At 46.7% G+C, this 13,643-nt stretch overlaps 1 protein-coding gene across 3 annotated transcripts in view; it reads left to right on the top strand.

Moving 5' to 3' along the window:
• The first annotated feature begins 3,925 nt into the window (after positions 1-3,925).
• Positions 3,926-13,643, top strand: part of Dll (homeotic protein distal-less) — a 55,736-nt gene continuing 46,018 nt past the window's right edge. The window contains exons 1-2 of one of the 3 annotated variants that reach the window (XM_076688033.1): positions 3,926-5,681; positions 11,138-11,379. In XM_076688033.1, coding sequence (XP_076544148.1) covers positions 5,183-5,681; positions 11,138-11,379 — 741 coding nt within the window. In that variant the 5' untranslated portion in view covers positions 3,926-5,182. The remainder of the gene's footprint in view (positions 5,682-11,137; positions 11,380-13,643) is intronic. The other 2 variants (XM_034322908.2, XM_034322909.2) reach the window with 2 other exon arrangements.

The raw sequence follows: 13,643 nt of genomic DNA on the forward strand, positions 1-13,643 counted from the left end.
TGGTCCGAGCTAAATATAGGAAACGATTTTGGACGACGGGGTAATAGAGAGTGGAACACGGTCAAACACAATGTTTGCGGGCAACGCCTACTACTCGTACTCGTACCGGTTTTTACTGCCCGGGTAGTAAAGAACGAAAATTATGATCGGAGCTTGTCACTGCTCCGGGCGTCGAGAAACTCTCAAAGATCTGCCATCAGAGCCGACCTACACCTTCCCAAAGCTGCTCGTTTCCTCGCGATTCCTACGCTCACGATCGCGTCGTTAACCGGCTGAAAATGTGGCTCAGATCTTTCGAACCGAACGTTCATGCGGGGATTTGAATAAATTTTAATGGTTAAGGGTGTTATTTTAAGTTTCAATTAAATGTACAAAGTGATAACATGGAAATTAATACAGGTGGAACTCGTATGCTCCATCCATGGATTTCTAAAAATAATAAGTTCATCGCAAACTATCACTTCCAGTTACAACATTCCAAGACACAGCTATATAAATTCTTACGAATGGAAATGAGGAGGAATAAAAAAGAAACTATGAAACTAGAGAGGAGAGAAAGTCCTCGTTTTGCGAGATGCGAGCGCAATTACAGCGAACGATAAAAGTGTTACTTCGCGCTGTAATTTAGAAATATTTTTACGTCGTTTTGATTTGGCAGGGAAACGACAGCCGAGAAGAATAAAACTGCCACTTGGCCGTGCAATTTGTCCGCCAGTTTCCACGCTGCTCCTGTTTATATTCTACTTTCCACCAGCTGCTTGCGTTTTCCCCTCTCGACGATAGAACCGTAAAATTGAACCATAAAAAAGCAAGGTGTGCTGAGAAACCTTGTGCGCCGTTTTTTTTTGCACTTCAACCCTCTGTCTACCAGTGAACGACTTAAAATTATAACCATAAACGATAACTTTAGAGAAGATAAAAATTGACCACTAATAAATTCCTGTTATTGAAATAGAATACCAAATATCAATTATCTGACAAGATTCGAGCCATGGAATTTGGGGTACGTCTCTTGAATAGTTCGGGAAAGGGGGTTGAAAAGGGGCGCTGATTAAGTCTCCAATTATCCGTCGATTCTTAGGACCAGGGTGAACTCTTTTTAAAGTAGAAAGTTTCGCATTGGCAGGAGGACCTATCGGCTTTAGGAAAGTTCTGCGGTGGCTCGTCACAAGCGAGGTCCTCTCGTCGCCTAATTGAATGGCATTTTATTTAGCACAGTTCCCCGCACTCTGGATAGCCTCCATTTACCTCAATTACGTAATTCACCGTACACAACCGACCGCGTAGCTACCCACCATGGGCATTGCATGGTGATGGCTATACCGATGCCGATGCTGATGGTGTTGGTGGTGGTGGCCAACTGATGACACGTGTTTGCGCTACCGCCGCCGTGCAATTAGCCCCCCAATGTAATTTCGCGTTGTAAGAGCGTGCCACGCTCTTTTGGCCTAGTACCGTAGCTGAGGGCGCATCGGTTATACCCCGGTATTATCAACAGGGAAGTGATTTTCATCGGAAGACGTAGAAAAATTCGATTTTAAACACCTTACCGCCGGCAGTTCATTCAATTATTTTTGTATCCGATTACATTGATTCATGGAACAAATTTGTTTAAAGGACCCACTGATTAAAATCTGTGTGTTTTCATCTCCTTCCTGGTCTTTTTCTTAACATGGAAATCATTTTCCTACGGTTTCCATTTGTCCGCTATTGTGTAATTAATCTCACGTGCCTGGATGACCGTATTGGGAATAAATATTCGTGTAATTGAAGCATCGAGTAGGTGTGCGCTGCTGGAACGTGATGCAATGTTAATGAACGGTGTATTATCCGGCAACTGGTATCATTGCAGACGATACCCGCAGTCAGGACGGTAATTGTGTTCAACGATGCTGATTAGGCGTAATTATCATTCGGTTGAAGAAATGTCCCCGTGTCGCGACGACAATGCGACAGACGCTACTTTGTTTCCACTACCGATTCATCCACTTCATTTTGATTTTTCGTGCGTTTAATCCGACAGATAGATCCCAAACACCATTATTTCATTCAAGTGCCATTTTTCTGAATAATCACAATTATATCATATCTTACTACATCACGTGTTAAAATTATTATCAATGACTTGAACGTGGCAAACAATGCGCCGTGCTGAAAGAGGATAATGAAAAATTGCCGAGGGAGAGAAACTGTGAATTAAAAATAAAAAAAAAAAAGAGAGGAAAAATAAAGTCCATTCTGGGAAGACGATTAGGAACGATCAGATAAGGGTCTCGACCGCGAGGAACGTGTAGTTTCCTGGTTGCTCGAAGACTCTCGGCTTAATTAGACGTTTGCTGTCGTCCTGATTTTGTCAGCTTTAATCTCGCCACGTAACCGGGGCCAATAACGCTCATCCGAGCCACGATCAAACATCGATCATATCGAGTACGCTAACTAAATATTTGAAGATGACGCGATATCAACTTGCTCATCACAATTGCCGCGATAAAAACACGAACCACTACTGTTAATAACGTGGAAGCTTCTTTATATGGGCGAAAGGATTACGAAATTCGTCCCTTCGGGGGATTACACGGAGATAATACGAGGAACGTGGTTTCAATCGTAAACACAGAAGTTGCTCGATCGTGGCACGAAATTGCAGGGAAAGGACAATTATTTGCATTAAATTAATTGTACGGGGGAGGGGAGACGTGGGCGAAGCAACCACGCTTTTGATTATCCGCGAAAGAGATCTGATCCTTTTCTTCTACCTTCACCTGTCTACCATGCTGCATTCATGCAGATATGATCAGCAGAAAGTATGTGATTGGTTATGAAATTTGCTTTCTGTATAAATTTATATTTCGGCTCCTCATTATTGATTTTTACAAAGGAGCAATTCTGTTCGTTTAAAGCATCCTCGTTTAATCAAGGTTCGTTCTATAGATTACGTAATGAAAAATTATTGTTTTCGAATCTTCAAAAAGTGGATCCAAGCAATTAGCAGGAAAGTTGCGTGCACACGAGGACGGAAAAACGTGTCGTTCGGACCGCTCCACCTCCATCTACCAGCGGTCCACTCCTTTCGCGGTGAGTTAATGGGCGGAGCCAAGGACGTTGCAGCCAAACTGTCACGATGACGTTTGAACGTCTTTCATTGCGATATATCTCCTTGATTTCTCGTTTGGATAACGTGAATACGCTAAATCACTATCTACTTGCCCAGAAACGTGTTGTACCAAATGCCTTCACAAGTGGGGTGCATCCCCCTGTCCATTTTCCAATTCAAAATGTGATCAACAATAGCAGAAAACTTCCAGGACGAAGTCCAGTAAAATACATTAAAGATAAATATGAGAACGAAAGAAGAAACTTTATAGAGTAAAGATACTCCAATTTCAGCAAATGAAACAAAGACTCCAGGCATCCAGTCTGAGGCAACGAAATCCACTCGCGTCCCAGATGTCAGCGTCGCCCTCAACCCTCGACTCTCCTCGAATTCGCGGTCGATAGGGAACGGGGGAGTCTCGAAGCTGTTGAATTTCTGCGCTCTATGCATACAAGCGATGCTCGTCGAGCGTGGTCTCTGGCTTTCTTGCCGAGGTATACCCCCGACGGAGTCAGTCAGGAGTAGTGGCAGCGTAGTGCGCGTACGACGAACGAAAAGGGTCCTCGGACAGGTAAAGAAAACACCTTTACGAGCAGTGCCTCGAGGGCGTCGGGCGAACGGAGGGAGTGGACTGAAAAGGCGACGGCCCACTTGGACACCATAATGGCCTCCGTGCGGCGAATGAGTCGGTTCGACGTCATAGCCTAGCGGTGGGGATGAGGTCGGCGAGCCAATGAGGGGGCGCAATAACGGCTGGGGAAGGCGTGGCCTTGAGTGGCGCCACCGCGGCGGCTTTCGGAAACCGTGCACCGGGCTCCGGGGAGAGGCTCCGGCTTCATTATGTATCATTATACCGGTCCGCGCCGCGCGGTGTGCACTGCAGTTACTGGGCCAGGCGCGCGTGTGTGCTTTTCTCTCTTCTTCGTCGTCATCGTCGTCGTCGTCATCTTCTTCTTCTTCTTCTTCCTTTCCACGCTGGCCGGCGAATCGTCGCGACTGTTCACGTCGGCACCACGATGATCATCGGCGAATAATCACGGCGACGCGCGTGGAAAAAGTCACTTGCTGGCTGCTGTTCAGCGAGCGTGCGCGCGCGCGCACGCGTGTGTCATCGGCAACGTACAATTAAATCACGGCTACGCAATTCGCGCGAGTGTACTGTCACGGCCCAGTCGTATCAGCAGATTACTGGTTCCCGTCGGAGAAGCTGGACCGACCGGGTGATCCGGCAGTCCAACCGTTGCTCATCGGTTCACGTTCGCGTACATCCGATCGTTGCCGCGACATCTCCCCCCGGGTGGTGCACATCGCGTAATCGCGTGTCGAAAGTGACGTACGATCAGTGATCGAGAGGCTGGAGCAACACGCGCTCCGTCGCGCAGTGGAAGGTATCAGTATGTTGATGTCCAGTCGGTTCGGTCCCGAGGAACGATACGTTCGATGTAAATCGGCAACGAGCTGACGTGAACAACGCTCGTGCAGTGACGTACGACATCGCTTGTGTACGACTGTTGTGTGTCTGTTCGAAAAGCACAGCCTTTGGATTGAATCTACCAGCTAAAAAGCTTGCGCGGGTGAAGTGATCAGTGGACCCAACAGCCGAACAGACTCAGACTTCCCGCGCGAAATCTCAAGACAGTGAATATGTGAACTATAACACCTAGTGACAATCCGAACGTCTCGTTCTTTCCAACGTGACAGTGAAACTTGATACCAAATTAGCCCCGGATCGATCACAACAATCAGCGGTTGATTGAGAGTAGCCGAAGGTACGGCCAGGGATTATCTTGAACCAATGTCTACCCCTTCAGCCAGCGAGTTAATTTTGTTACCATAATTGAGGTGACCAGTTGGTTCACGTGGAACAGAAGCCCCAAGATTCGGGCCCCATACGGTGTTCGCGCGACGGCGGCGGCGACGACGTCGTCGGCGAGTTTGTCCGCGAGAACGGTAGGCTGTGGCGGCGGCATCGACGTCGCGACTAAGGTGGAGCGTCCGGGCAGCACGACGACGCTCAACTTCACGGACCTGGGGAGCCCATTCGGGGCGGGCGACCCCTGTCCGTCTAGTACCCCGACCCCGAATAGTATGTCGGGAGGCGGTGGACCGTCTGGTGGTGGCGGTGGTGGAGGTGGCGGTGGTGCAGGTGCAGGAGGCGGTGGTTCCGACATGGAACAACATCTTCATCACACGGGTTTGGGTTCGGTGACACCTGGACCACCCGGTGGTAACGGTGGTGACAGTACGACGTCTAGTACCCCAGTTTCTCAAAGTGGCAAGTCGGCGTTCATCGAGTTGCAACACAATAATCTGTACAATCCCGCCAGTCTTCGTGGTGGTTATCCCGGCGGACACAATGTGCCCGGTGCTCATCAGTTCTCGCATCAAGTTGGCGCGCTAGGTCATCAAACGTCCGGACCAGGCAGCGGGAATCAACAACACGCGGAGGCAGGATTCCCCAGTCCTAGGTCCGCGCTAGCCGGATATCCGTTCCCACCCATGCACCAGCACAACGCCTACGGATATCACCTGGGATCGTACGCGCCCCAATGCCCCTCGCCGCCCAAGGACGGTGAGTACCCCAACTGTATGTATCCGCAGCCATTTTTATTCCTAATATTATATTAGATATAGTTAACCCGGTTCCTCGTCCCCTGGAAATCATTGGAACACCGTTCCCAATGTGTGGTGCTACGTTTCATGGTCTCGATATGATGCAGGGAAGAATTGGGAAGTTTGGTCGGTGTTCCTGTGCATGGAAGTGGTGTTTCAGTGATTTCGTGGAACGAGGGACCGTCGAAGGGCTTACAGTGAAGATCAGTGCATTGTCTTTCGAGTGGAATCACTGCAAGCCCTTCGTAGCATTAGTTAGATAAATGAGAACGGTATTTCCACTTGATTCGCGCCTAAATAAAATATAAAAAAATTAAAAGATCCATTGTGTTAGCGGTTAAACCCTGTGGTGATGATGTCTAGAAATGTAGCGTAAACGGTCCTGTGGATGATAAGCATTATCCATTTTGAAATTCAGAAGAAATTCCATTATTGCATAAAACACAGTGGTACTTAAAGTACCCTATCCTCCAGCAAGTTCCCAGCCAAAATACATTACCGAAAGGTATCTTCAGCTTACGAAATCCTAATTTGTCAGCAATTACGTATATAAAAAAGTTGTTCGATATTATTCGCCGAAGTGGCCCTCTCGTTGGGAGGTCGGATCATCGTGAACACATCACGGTGCGTGAACGCGTGGCCATCAGGCGCCGAGTCGAAGTCGTAAACCTCTTGTTCGTCGTTTGTATGTTGATTTCGCCGCTGGTAGAAGGAGCGGAGTGGTCGAAAAAGAAAAAAGGAAGGAAAACGGAAGAGAGAATCTGGAGTAGCAGGTAGTGGTCGGTCGACGGCCTGCCGTTCGACGGGCACAATAACGCCGAGAAGCGGAATAAGATATACGGCTAGGAAAAAGAATCCTCTTGGGATCCGAAAAAGTCCCGCAAAGCGGCTAACGAACGAAACAAAAAGCCTCCTGGCCTGAATGAGAACAGAACTCGCGGTCCTCCCCGTGTCCTCGAACTGTTCTCCTAGATATTCAAACCTCCGGATACGCAACTGTTCTTCAGTCTTTTCAACGTCCTCTTCGTCGTTCCCTTGAAATCTCCACGTAGCGACGCAATCGCGACGCGGATATTTTTTCCTCTCGGCTAAAAGTCGCGAGTCAGCTAATTACGCTTCTGGATTACTAGACACTTTTGCCTTGATGTTCTCGATCGACGAAAGAAACGTTTCAGTATTGATCCACCACTTGCTGACCTCGTCACTACGACGTCTGATGATGAATATTATACTTGGCCGTTAGAATTGACGATTCAACCGCATCTAATATTCGCTCTGCTTTGCTGAAATCGAGCATCCGTTTCCTTGATGAAGCTGTCAGTCTCCGCGTCCTTAAGAACCGATAATAGCTTCAGGTTATCCGGAATACGAAGAATAAGGAGAGAATTTTAATACAAACTGAATGATTGTACATGAAATATACGGTTGGGTTAAAATTGACTGATGTTAATTAATTAATTAAAAGAAACATACCTAGGTATCTCGAGGAACAGGCTATAGGATCGCTGGCTGTCTTAGCTGAGCAGCAACCCCATGCAACCCCTTCTTTCCTCGTAAATGAATAATGACCGTTGTTCTTCTTCCTTTCCACCTGTCCTTCGTTCCCTGAATATCCACGATATCCGTTGTTTTATTATGGAAACCCATCGCAAAGACTTTCACCCCTTCGCTTCGGATCCACCCCCTTCGCGTAGTTCGAAGCACAAGTACATCGGTTATAGGTAATCTCGAATCGACAGTTTCGTCGAAATTACTAGGAAAAAGGATAAATTCCCGATGATACAATCCACGGAAGGGTTCGTCCCTCGCGAGAGTTTTTCCTCAACCCCTAAAGAATCCAAAGGGCTGAACTCTCGACAATTTTTTCCCCCCTTTCTCGCGTATCATCGCTCTTTCTTTTCGTTCGGAAAGTTGTAAATGCTCGACCATTGAGAATAATACCGGTGATTGCGTTGTCTCGCGAATAGTCCAGTTTCTGAAAGGGTAGACATTGCAACCACGATTTCAAGAAAACGTCCAGATTATGGGTCATTTTCTCTCGTTAGGATGACCGTTTCTTTGGGGTCGAGTTCTAAGAACAGTCTGGACAACTGTGATCAGTTTTTTGTTCTCAAGTAAAAATTGGATTAACCAATCGGAAGATTTCGGAAGGGGTGAATCTATATTGTTTCGATCATACTCGACAGGGAGTCTTTTGAACGCGTTCGCGATCGTTTCATCGATGAATGGACACGTGCCACTACGTGGTTATCGATTGCTCGTGATTCTTCCGCGTCAATGAGTAGCTGTACCATTTTTTCGAACCAGGATCAGTTTGTCTTCCGCGTCGAGATTCGCCGCAATTGTTCCGTGTTTAATTAGTGAACGCGAATTTATCGTGGTCCGATCGTCGGTGTGATTAATCGTTTACAAGTGGCTCGTTTGCGCGTGTGACAAATTGCGAGAGCCGGCTGGTGGTCAATGTTGTCCGTAAGCGAGGCTGATGGAGACGATTGAATTAATTAAATAACAAATATCGTATTAGGAATCGCGATCGAGCTAATTACCCAGCTGCACGCTATTGTTTGCGCATCCTCCTCAGGCTACGAACTACTACCTTTCCGTCGTTCCTATTTGCTGTACTTTCTGATCTTCGATAAAATATTGTTCAAGTTAAATATTGGTTATTTAATAATTGAACAGACAAACAGCTGTAGTTAAAAAATTATCTAAATCATGTGTCTTTTGAATTACTCTAAATACCCTTGTTATAGTGCTATATTACTTATTTAAGGACACCTTTTTCTTTATAATTACACTAATTCACTTTTCGTCTAAAGATAGATGATTAAGTGTTAATAAGTAACAAGTTACTTTTATCACAAATAACTATCATCAATGTTATAAAAGGAGTAGTTAAAACTTTCATAAGCTAGAATATTTATACTGTTAGATAGCTAGAATTAGATATCTTAATTCGTTTCTATCATCAAATTAACACCTCCTCGTTGGCATCATTTACCCTTACTGTCAACTAATTATCAGAGCTAACTTCGCAGTCGGCAAACTTCAAAAATAATATATGTATTCATTTTTTTTTAAATATGCGCTCCTGATTTATATTTATGACAGTTTAAAATATGAAGGTATGTTTAAAATATGAAGTCATTTAAAAACCAAATTTTTACTCCATTTGAATTTAAAAACTACACTTCATGAAATAAATTTCTAAGGAAATTTATGCGATATGTGGACTGAGCTGCAACTGAGTAACCATAAGATTGATGCGAAATTGTCTTTTACTGTCTGTTAACTATATTTTACCGTCTTTCGCTGTTAAAGTCTTTTGAGATATTGCTTGCTGGTTTACACCTAAGGTATAGCTCGAACGAAGACGATCTCGTATCGTATCGTGTACACAAGCGACCCAGTATCCACCACACGATTTCACACTCGACGATGCGCAAACACAGCGGCTCCCTCAGGTGGTAGCGTGTATCAGCGACCAATCTCGTGGTCACGACAAATGAACCAGCCATTAACATCAGCCCTGTTCAGCCTGCCTCGTTGCCTTGTCATCGGCGAGTCGAGTCGCGGCCAGTAAACCTCCGAACGAAGAATCCAATTAGCGTTAAGGCTACCTTAGCCGAACTCGACATTAGTCACCGGGGACCCGACAGCAACTAGGCACCGGTCAAATTAATCCGGAACGGTTCAAAGACAATAAGGACCTCCGAGTGCTGTCCGTGCTTCGGGGCCCTGATGGATTAGGTATTAAACGGTTGTTTTCACAAGGATTAGGAACACCGACCTGGAACACGCCTAGATCAAATCTTCAAACCGGGCTGCTTGCTCCTCGGGATGATGGTGACGAGGATGGAGGAGCTTCGAGGATTTGCGTGGAAGTCGTGTTTTCTTCGGGGTAGATGGGGTAGAGAAAAGAAGGGTTAGAAATGGTCGCGCAAAGTCTAATTCTTCTTCCTTCTTCGTTTAACTCATAGAAGATCGAGTACGAACAAGGGAATTATTTCTGTAATCAGTACACGAAATCTGGTTGCGTTAATCGTCCCGCCATTCCAAAAATTAGAGCGTTCTTTCGCGTTCGATCGAGGGTGCATTAATCGAGGAGCAGGCGAATGTAGGGCAACGAATTGGTAGTTGAAGAGCGATTATTGTCGTCCAGTAATCTCGCGGAGGCTGTACGTAAAGTCGAGTACACGCGTCCAACAAGGAGTCGTGAACGCACGACCGTTCGCAAATGACCCGTGCGAATTACGGCAAAGTGGTGGTTTCGAAGCGATGGAGCAGTTTTCAGCGAGCGTTTTGCATACGCCGCCGCCGCGATAATGACTTCGAGCTTTCGCAGGCGATGGAGAGAAAAAATGTGTCGTAAAATGCGGCTCCTTCCACCATGATTTTTACTATAATAGTTTCTTCGTTGAGAAAAAAATTCTAATGTCAAAAATATCGCAGCCCCTTTTATAAAAATTCATTTGCATAAAAAATTAGCATCCGTTTAATCACGCGATTGCGTAGCGTCCCTGTCTACCAGTGTCACCTCCTAATTGCGAAAAAACGACCAGCTTATCGTCCATTTTTACGCGCGATCGAAGTACCTCGTGCCATTTCGCGATCGATCTTAAAACTCGTTGATCCGCGGGTCAACGTTGCACGCCCCGGTTCGCGGTGACACGACCTGGTAATAAATCATTAGAATCGTAACGCGTATGCACGTAAGCATGTCCGGCCGTTCACCATAAATTAAGTTAATTAATAGTCACGGTTATTATCGCGCAGGAAAAAGGTTCTGCGGCCAGTCCGGTGTTACGTTACTCGGTTAATTCTAAGTCTCGTCGACATCTCACTCGACTTTACCATCCACCTTAGCCAATTTACCATCAAGTTTCTCACGGGCACGATATTTCAGGGAATTATTTAAAAGTGACAATGCGGGCGTATCGCGCGTATTGTTTAGATTTTTAAACGACTTAAGTTACGATCAAGGATCCACACTGGACCCCGTATTACGCTACATTCTAATTAGGGTATAAACATAATGGCGCGATCGTACGTACGATAACGTTAGCGGTGCTCTGGTTCGATGCGTTTATTTAGTCGGTAATTAATTTATAGCAATTCTTTATAATTAATTACACTCGGTTAGCAGTGCGATATAATTTGACCGCGATAACGATCTAGCTCCGGACAAATTATCCTGAGATTAAGTGTCGAGCGACGGTGGTTGGGTCAATTGTGACCTAGTCGAATGTAACGAGTGCAATTGCGTATTTACCATCGAACGGGTTGATGACTTAATTTATCACCGGGTTAGGATAGTTAAATTGATTTTCTTATATTTCGTTTCGAATTCAGTTCGGTATGGTAGGTTTTTGTTAAATTTCTCTTTAGTTCGTACGCCACCGGTGAAGGGATCCTGAAAGTTGATGTTAGGGTGGTGCATGTTCGCAGACCTCTCGCCATTGGGTGACAAGGGTGGCAGCCTGGTGGACGAACTGGGTGGCGGTGGAGGTGGTTCCCTGAGGAACGGCAAGGGTAAGAAGATGAGGAAACCACGGACGATCTATAGCAGCTTGCAATTGCAACAGCTCAACAGGCGGTTCCAGAGGACACAGTACCTAGCGCTACCGGAAAGAGCCGAATTAGCGGCGAGTCTCGGATTGACGCAAACGCAGGTCAGTTTCTTTTCTACGTATCTTCCTCTTTTCTCGTTTCTCGTGTTGCTCGATCGATTCTCTCCCACGGAAGCAACAACCCACGCACCACGTTCTCACGTGCGCGTTCGTCGCACGGATGATGTACGCTACACGCATTCGCGTACACACCTTCTTTCGTGACTTATCGTGTCCGGAGTTGGATACATTTTCGCGTTATCTTCGCAATGATTTTTATGGAGGGAGGAGTACATTGAAAAATAGACATTTTTACACAATAATAACTTACGTAGAGATTGTTTACGCGAAACTGTGGCGAAACGTTCGCGAAAAATCGTCGAGTTTCACGTTCAACCCCCGTGAATCCACGAGGAGATCCTGTTGCACGGACAGTGGAGCGTAACAGGAGCCTGAATGGACGGCATCTGTCAGCATTATCGGCACAAATGACTTTACTAAATCACCGATCCGCCACGCCCTGGACATCGGGGATAGGGTTGCCGTAGTGTCCACTGCGTCAACAGAGGGAGAATACACTGGAAGGGTTAACGAGACGGTCATAAATATTCCCGGCCGCGAAGTTTTTCAGCTTTTTCGCGCGACGATCGACAGACTTTCCGCCAATTATCCAGCCTGGTTTCCAATTAACGATTTATTAGGCGCACCGGGGAGGATCGTGGTCAAAAGCTAATTGGAGCTGGTCTCCTCGAAGCCATGAATTTCTCGCGGATAGTCCCACGGTTTCCAATTAACGATTTATTAGATCGCGATCGTGACTCGGAGCTAATTGAAGCGAACCTTCTCCGCACCACCAATCTTTCTTCGACTCTTCTCGCGTCGGATATCGTGCGCCTTTTTTCAATTATTTTTGTAAGAATTCCGCAGCCCGAACCTTTGCCCACAGGGTCGTAATATCAAAATAAAATTGTTCGATAAGCAATCGAATTTCTTTTAAAAATCTGAAAAAATTATAGAGTTGAACCGCAAGATTGAAGACGTCAAATGGCTAAACATTTTCTCATAGGTAGGCGCACCGTGATACGTAACTGGATATCGCGTAATCACGGGATAACTGGCTTGCTGATGCCGTCGCAGGGGGTCCCGGACCGGATAATTTCATTAGTCCAAGCTCTGCGGGAGTTACTCCCCTCTCTCATTCAGAAAATCGAGCTCGACGCGACCTGATGAGCAATCGCGTCAGGTTGTTTTCGAAATAACACCGGGAAGAGCATTCCGGCGATGATTTTGTAAAGAAAATTCGAAATCGTTATACTTAAATCACAATACCTTTCTCAAAGGGGTAGTTTTCAGAAGGTTTGTAAACCTGAATCTTCTCCAATACCAAATACTTAGAAAACACAGCCGCCAGCTTTGGTATCCGCGAGGCGTCCCGCGATCGGTGCATCTCTTCAGGGTGCACCGTGTATAATCAGTAATCGGCCAATCGAGGCGTCCGAGCAAGCGCCTCTGCTCGCTCCGTTGGTCCTGCTACCGTCGCATCGGGTTTCTTGTCATCGCCAGCAACATGGCGCCTACTAGCCTTCGCTGCTCTTCCATCTTCCCTTCGTTGCTCTGTTCTCCTCCCTCTCCTCCTCCTCCGGCTTCGTACCCGCGCCTTTCTCTGGCTTCTTGCCGGTGGTGTTCGACTTCGCCACGGGAAGAAGAGCGAGGAGAGAAGCCGGGTAGAGGATCGAGAAGTGAGGCCACGCATCTCTTTTTCTTCGGGGCTTCAATTTGAAGACGTGGTAGCTCGTTCGTGCTGCCGGTGCGCATCGGGGAGAGACGAAAGAGAGACGGCCGACAAGGATGGAGTTACTTGTACACGCGAAGTACACACGGCCAACGGCTAACCCGTGTACATGCACGAGGATAGACACGTAGGCAAGGATATACATAGGTACCAACACGAATGTCTGCGTTCCTGCCACGTACCTTGGGCGTGGTGGTTCCTTTTTCTTCGTCTTCGCCGACCAACGTGGCCGATCTCTCCTCATTGGCCCTGGGAATGCCAACGCGTCGAAACGAGATTCGAAAGTCGCGTACAGGCGGGAAGCGGCACGCCAAGTGAATTCGAAATCTGAATCCTCTCTAGACACGGTACCCCCGAGGCTTAGCCGAGGGTGAACTCTCCGACGTCTCTCGTCAGCATCGAAACAGCGGTGGATCTTATACACTTTGTTGTCAATTATTGAAACGGAGGCAAGAGGGACCTGAGGCTGTCGGTATCGATACTCCACCTCATCGATCCACCGAACTACCCTCCAGGGATAAGATAATGCCGTCAC

The sequence above is a fragment of the Osmia lignaria genome, chromosome 4 (genome assembly GCF_051020975.1).
Source record: "Osmia lignaria lignaria isolate PbOS001 chromosome 4, iyOsmLign1, whole genome shotgun sequence".
NCBI classification, from domain to species: domain Eukaryota; kingdom Metazoa; phylum Arthropoda; class Insecta; order Hymenoptera; family Megachilidae; genus Osmia; species Osmia lignaria.